At 50.9% G+C, this 6519-nt stretch overlaps 2 protein-coding genes across 9 annotated transcripts in view; one reads left to right on the forward strand and one right to left on the reverse strand.

Moving 5' to 3' along the window:
• The window catches only part of LOC111836394 (diacylglycerol kinase delta), a 33592-nt gene extending 31693 nt beyond the window's left edge, over positions 1 to 1899 (forward strand). For 6 of the 8 annotated variants that reach the window (XM_023797615.2, XM_023797620.2, XM_072717605.1 and 3 more), the window contains 2 exons: positions 242 to 350; positions 469 to 1899. In XM_023797615.2, the coding sequence (XP_023653383.1) occupies positions 242 to 350; positions 469 to 521 (162 nt within the window). In that variant the 3' untranslated portion in view covers positions 522 to 1899. The remainder of the gene's footprint in view (positions 1 to 241; positions 351 to 468) is intronic. The other 2 variants (XM_072717607.1, XM_072717604.1) reach the window with 1 other exon arrangement.
• A 255-nt stretch (positions 1900 to 2154) lies between these two features.
• On the reverse strand, positions 2155 to 6362 carry LOC111836402 (cysteine and histidine-rich domain-containing protein 1). Its single transcript, XM_023797648.2, has 11 exons — positions 6038 to 6362; positions 5285 to 5334; positions 5142 to 5198; positions 4897 to 5051; positions 4698 to 4801; positions 4502 to 4554; positions 4169 to 4239; positions 3779 to 3881; positions 3330 to 3449; positions 3162 to 3224; positions 2155 to 3006 (listed from the first exon to the last, which is right to left on the reverse strand). Exons 1-11 carry the CDS (start codon positions 6099 to 6101, stop codon positions 2773 to 2775), a joined length of 1074 nt encoding a protein of 357 aa, XP_023653416.2. The 5' UTR covers positions 6102 to 6362; the 3' UTR covers positions 2155 to 2772.
• Positions 6363 to 6519: the final 157 nt, after the last annotated feature.

Below are 6519 nucleotides of genomic sequence, written 5' to 3' on the forward strand. Positions count from 1 at the left end.
TTTGGTTTTAGTTTTCGTTGATTGTAATATCCCTGGTTCCAGCCGCTTGAGAGGTATTGGGGGCTGGGGGGTGGGGGGGCGAGCTGCTTCCCCCAGGACTCCTCCAGATCAAGTTAATTGCTGCCAGCGGGACCTGAATGGGACTTTACCCTTAGATTACACTTTGGATTAGGTTCTCTTAAATACTGGAGGGGTAAGGGTACCCAGAAGGGTCATTCCTTCTGGTTTTTTTTTTTTTTAGAGCACGGTGAGGGGGGGCAGCAAGAGCAGCATGAAGATGAAGATCATGCCGAAGGTGAGGAGGGACCGGGATAAACTGCACAAGCAGAAATCCAACAGCTCGCTGACAGGTGAGATGCCCCCCCTCCCCCTCCCATTCTGTGGCCCCCGGCGCCGTCCTGCATTGACTAGAGCCAGACTAGTCTGAGTGACTCACCACTGGCTTCCTCTGATGTCGTCTCCCCGCAGCAGCGTGGGAATCCAAAGGTGGATCATGTGACACAGACCCCACTGGGAACTAAGTCCAGAAGCGAAGCGCGCCCCCTACAGGCTGGAACGGGGTCCTCTGTCGGCCATTGAAGAGGTGTCGCTCTCATCTTGCTGCGAAGGAGCACCGGCGTCCGTGAGACTGCATCTGCCCCCGGACAAAGGTCACCGCCCCCCCCCCAGTCTCGGCAGGGTGCGGCACCTCCATCCGCGGTACGAAGCCTCTGCAACTTGAACGACTTTTTTGCTCCTTTATCTGTGTCTTTTTTTTATTATTAAAATGACGAACAACTGGAACAACAATGAACAAAAACTGTCTCCATGGGGCTGGGGGCTTAAGCTTCTGTCCCCAGGCCCCCCGCCAAAAGATTGTGACCCCTGTGAAAGAGTCCCTGCATCCATGCCACAACCCCCCCCCCCTGCATAACACGGAGAGTCCCAGACTCTCGAAGGGGGGGGCTAATTTGGTAGATCTCTGCGAGGGCTTTCTTTGATGATCCAGGGTCGCATTCACGCCAGATGCTGGGGGTCAGGGGCAGCCCCCCCCCCCCATGCCATTTCCATGGGCTCGCCCTGCCTTGCACTTTATGCTGAAAATGTCGACTCGTGTGCTGTGCAATTTCCCCCCCCCCCCAAGGTGTTTATAGTGTGCTGCATCCCCTCCTCGTGTTCGAAGAAAAATCTTAAGAAACCGTAAAGTGATTTCTTGCTATGTACAATGAGACATGAGAACATGGAAGTGGATCTGTTCCTATGTTCCTCTTCAGGTCTGTATTACTGTATTTATACATATTATATATAAGGAAATAGTGGCTGTTTAAGAAACCCTTTGTTATTACCAAGGTGTCGAGTCCTGCCGGCTGCATCGATGAACTTGCTTTATTTATTGTCGTTGATGAGCAGTATTTATTAGTGAGTGGGTGATTGACCTTGGAGTGGCCTTGAGGAATCGATGGCATTGTGAACGACTCCTGAAAACAGGGTTTGCTGTGCAGGCAGAACGGCACCCCTCGATGGTCCCACATTTCCCTGAATCTTCTGGGTTTTCTTGTGCCTGTAGGTGAGGGGTTGGACATCTGGGCAATGCCATGACGGGCGTTTGTACGTTTACATTTGCGGTGTTGCGGAGTAACTCTCAACATCTACCATGAAAAAGGCAAATGAATGGTCAGAGCATCGTGGGTGGGGTTAAATTAAGGAACCCACTGCCCCGATTCTGTGGGTACCATAAGCTTGATCCGCTGCTGGGCAACGCGCTGCGGGACCTGCAAGACTCTCCGGTCTGGTCCAATCTGGTTCTGGTCGAACTCGCATCCAGACCTTCGCTCATAACGTGTTTACCACTGGACTATTAATGTTGACATGAAGCAAAAAAAAAATTAACTTAATAAAGTGTCATTTTTGTTGTTGGAAGCAACGGAGCAGAAGTCACTGTGTTCTTTTCTAAAAATCCACAAAAAAAAAAAAACATGAATCTTCACAATTTTATTCTCAAGCCACAGAATTATAAAAACACTCAGCAGGACCTTCGCAAACGTATTACAGTCTGGTACAGTTTGCTGCGCTTCACATGCAGATGCCAGCATATTCACACAATCGCTGGCACAAAAACCACAGCTGTACTATAAACAGCGAGATAATGTCAGCATACTGTAGACAGTGTAAGACCTGCTAAATAAATATCCTCACAGTCGTAAACGGTCATTCACCGGAACCCTGGGCTGGAAAAAAAAAACAACTTAAAAAAAGCAAAGACTAACCGTCAAACAAACATTAGCATTTTGCTCATGGGAGTTTTACTTGTTTTACTTGTTCTGAGGGCAGAAAGAAAAATGATTGGTTCAGAGAGATAACTAATCATATTGTAGAGGAGGTTGGTCCAAGCAACTAGAGGAGGCAGGACCAACCAATCAGATGTCTTTGCCCTGTCTCCTGTAGTCACTTGGACCCACCTCCTCTACAGTATGATTGGTTATCACTCTGAACCAGTCATTTTTCCTTTCTGCCTTCAGAACTTTTTGTACAAGTAAAACTCAAGCTCACATTTTAATCTTTAGTCAGCTTAATGGTCTTTGCAGTCACAGGTAAGATCTTCTCTCGCCACACCTACATCAGAACGATGCCCAAGACAAGGCCTTGTGTCCCCGCAGCACGTTAAATATCACGTCCACATCCTGCTACCAGTCCCTCTGAGGTAGCCGGGGGACCCTGTATATCACCAGTGTCGCGTGCTTCTGTCAAAACAGGCCCCCCAGCGGCAGCGTACGGCCAAAATCAGGCCCCGGCTCACTTGGGGGGGGCCGGCTCCTCATCTTCGGACTCGCTAATGTCATCGTCGTCAATATCCCAGTCGGGCATCTCATCGGGGTCGACGTAGCTCTCCTCCTGCGGCTCGACGGGGGCCGCTGCCTTGGCCTGTGGGTCTTCCAGCTTGCCCCAGGCCACTGCATCTGCCTTGCCCAGCATCAGCTCCACCTTGGTCGGCACCATGCTGACCGAGCTCTTGGAGACGTTGATCACCTGCGTGCAGTGAGATTTGGGATCATGTGCACAGCCTGCTGGCTGCAGTTAACGCAGAAAGTCAGCTGTGACAGTAAGGGAAAGACATGAGGCCTGGCTGAACCTCTACAGGCTGGAGGAGGGAAGGAGGCTTAGCGACAGACCGGGAGACTCACCCCCCAGAGGTAGAAGTCCGCATGGAAAACTTTGTCGTTTTCAAACTGGATGTGAACCGTCAACTGCGGGGATGGTGTCAGGATTACTGGAGTGTTACGCACAGCTCGCCACATAGAGACCAATCCTTTGACCATTCGCCATGTTAATGTCGGGCCCTCGGGACTCACCATGGTGCGGTTGGCCTCCACATAGGAGTGCTCTGGGTTAGCGTTCTTGGCGTACAGAGTGATTACCACCTGGTTCCCAGTCTGGTGCCAGTCATACCGGCACGCCACCTTCTTCTTGTCCTGCGAAAAACCAATCCCGTTAGACCAGCGAGAGGTATCATGCAAAGGGGGTGGGCGTCTGACCGAACTTTCCTAAAAACAAGGACCTCTGCTAAACCAGACAAGAAGCTCCAGAGCATCTCTCAACCCAGTCCCTAAAGACCCCCAGACAGTCTGCATTACTGCTCCCTCTCAGCTCCCCGCCAATCAAGAACATTGTACAGTATACCTGGTTCAGGTGTGCTAGAAGCTGGGAAGAAGCAAGGACATGGACTGACTAGGGGTTCCCAGGGACTAGGTTGAAAAACACTGACGCAGACGATGGCATGGGTTTGGACACAAGCTTGTACCTGTTTGGGGATCCAGCGATGCTTGCCATTGGTGCATCCCTTCTGGTCCAGGAAGGCGTTGAAGTCGAGGGTCTTGATGCAACAGCAACTCCAGTATTTGTACCTGCAGATGGAACAATTGGGAGTCAGTCATTTTTTTTTTTCAGAATGATCTATCAAGTGGTTGTTTAATTCATTGAAAATTAATAGCTACATAATTTATAATCCACTTATATAATCCGCTGTTTATGTGGAGCTTATCTGTGAGTGACGATTCACTTACAGTTCCTTCCTCTGTGTAAATAATAGGTCAGTTAATGGGAGGCACATGTGAAATCAGATGGTAAACTGATGATTCATACTGTGGAGTGAGGGGTGGCCCAGGGAGAGGGCTGGCAGGGAGGGGCTTACCCTTCATGGAACACTGGCACTCCTGGGTGGTGGATGCAGACTTCTGCATCAGTAGCCTCTCCTTGGTATACCTGTGAAACATAGCACACCAACCAAACAAGTTGTGGGCATGCATTCCACCTTAAATCCATCATTCCACCTTAAATCCATCATTCCACCTTAAATCCATCATTCCACCTTAAATCCATCATGGTGACATTCTGTGGCTGTTTCATCAGGAGAGGACCTAGTTTCCTAACGGGCTCTCAACCAAATCTGCCACAGCCTACATTTAGCTGCCATTACAATTGACCGCCATAAAGACACAAAACGGCACGCATAAAGATCACCCACTGTTTTGCATCCTGCATTCTTGCACCGTGTTCCGAACATGACAGCCTGGCTCTCTGCGGGGGAGAAAGGAAGGAGGACAGGGCGGAGGATGGTGAGAAGAAGGGCCGGGTGAAGTGAGTAGGAGAGAGATGCGGTACAGGCATTTGACCACTAGATGGAGACAGACAAAGGTAGTTCAGGGCTGAGGCACGCTCACCTTGTTTCTGTGCCTCTGCCTTCTTGGTTATCTGCAGCTTCTCCAGCACCTGGGCCAATGAGGTCGACACCTTCACCGCCAGCTTGGTCTTGGTCTCATCAAGGCTAGTAGGGCACCAAGACACCATTAGAAAAACTGCAGCTTTGCCACAAAATGAAATACACGTGGGCGGTTGCTAGCAGAGAGACAGACAGGGTACCTGGGTCTCTCCTTTTGCAGGGCCTCTGCAGATTTGGGCCCCATATAGATGATTTCCTTGTTGTTGTGGTTCTGCAAGTCCCCTTTGTCTGATGTCACTTCCGGACGCAGTGGTTCCTGTGGTTTCTGGTTGCTATGGCGCCCTCGGGTACATCCCTGGAGCACAGCACAAATCACACCAGGAAAAGTGTTACGTATCACTAGACAGATGAGTCAGTCGGCCTTTCATGAATATTCGTCCTTCACCTTGATAGACAGGAACTCTGAAAAGTCTGTGGTCCTCTTTCTGCAGCAAGACCAACCCTGAGAAAAGATTTAAATCATTTAAATGAACGAGTGACGTAAAACATTCTCTGACTGCAGTCAGGGCCAGCAGACCGCAAACCCACCTTAAGGGCATCATGAAAGATGGGCACCCCTGGGTGGTGCAGGCAAGCATCTGGTAGGAAGGGGGGAGAGACAAGGGGGGCAGCCGTGAGCACAGAGCGTGGAAGAGCAGAGTAGACAAGGGGGCAGCAGAACAGGACAGCACACGGCCTACTCTTACCAGTACAGTGTCCAGTCACATGAACCACTCCCAGCCTAGTATCTCCCCCCATCTCCTAATCTGGCAGGGTCCCACCCCCCACCCCTCGCCCCACACCTCGCCCCACACCCCTAAAGCCTTATCAATGGTGTCACCCCACAACACATGGTCAGTAATGCCTTTCCTTCAAACCAGAGTTTCCAAACCTGGTCCTCAGGAAGCCCCAGAAGGTCCACGTTTTTCCTCCCTCCCGGTAGGAATATCTGGGGATCCCAGAGGACCAGATAGGAAAACACTGTTTTAAACAACGGAAGCCTCAAATAGTGTCCTGAACAAAAGATCTTAGACCACTAACTGCTTACCTATAACACAGCTCGCATGCTTGGGTAAAAGACCAGGAAACTTCCAGAATCATGCCTCGGAACAGGCTTATCTCAAGTACTGACTTTAAAAGCACCTACAGCTCCTATAAAGAGGCTTTCACACCAACGCTTCGCAGACATACTTTCAGGTCTGGCCGAACATGGCCTGGGGATCGCCACCAAATAAGCGTATCATATTAAATGCATGGTTAGCCGTCTTATAAACCACCCCCCTGGCCGTCCAGAGAGCTCACCGTCGGCGTTCTCCTGCTCATCGAAACGGTCCCCGCAGCCTTTGTTGTAGCAGATCAGAGCCATGGCAGCAGTCAGCAGAGCTTCAGGTCTCCTTTCCAGGGTTCACTCCTTACCCAGGACCCGTGTCACTCTCACACAACTGGGGAGGTACGGCGTTCTTTCTCCGCGTTCAGGTCCCGCCTTCACCGGTTGTCCAGAACTTTCCACCACTCAAGGAATGTCAGGGAAGGCAGAGGAGAAATCCAGAAGGGGCAAACTGAGCCTGGAGGAACGGTGGAAGAGGAAGAGAGGGAGAGCCATGCGGGTGCTTTTTGTGGGGTGGATATAAATAGCACCATCGGCTCTGACCCCTCCCCTGTCACACTGAGCAGCTGTCAGCACTCATCTCAGGGGCCTGACATTCCAGTGGCTGGCCAGCCAGCCTGGGGGGGGTGGGGGGATGATCATGCACTCCTGCGACAGTGGGGAGGCTAAGGAGGAC

This window comes from Paramormyrops kingsleyae, chromosome 10 (genome assembly GCF_048594095.1).
Source record: "Paramormyrops kingsleyae isolate MSU_618 chromosome 10, PKINGS_0.4, whole genome shotgun sequence".
In the NCBI taxonomy this organism is placed as follows: Eukaryota; Metazoa; Chordata; class Actinopteri; order Osteoglossiformes; family Mormyridae; genus Paramormyrops; species Paramormyrops kingsleyae.

Coding starts and splice junctions, on each gene's coding strand:
- LOC111836402 (XM_023797648.2), bottom strand. CDS start 6,101: ATGGCTCTGATCTGCTACAACAAAGGCTGCGGGGACCGTTTCGATGAG. Junction 5,199..5,284: donor TCTTTCATGATGCCCTTAAG/GTGGGTTTGCGG, acceptor ATCTTTTCTCAG/GGTTGGTCTTGCTGCAGAAA. Junction 4,802..4,896: donor CTGCAAAAGGAGAGACCCAG/GTACCCTGTCTG, acceptor GTGCCCTACTAG/CCTTGATGAGACCAAGACCA.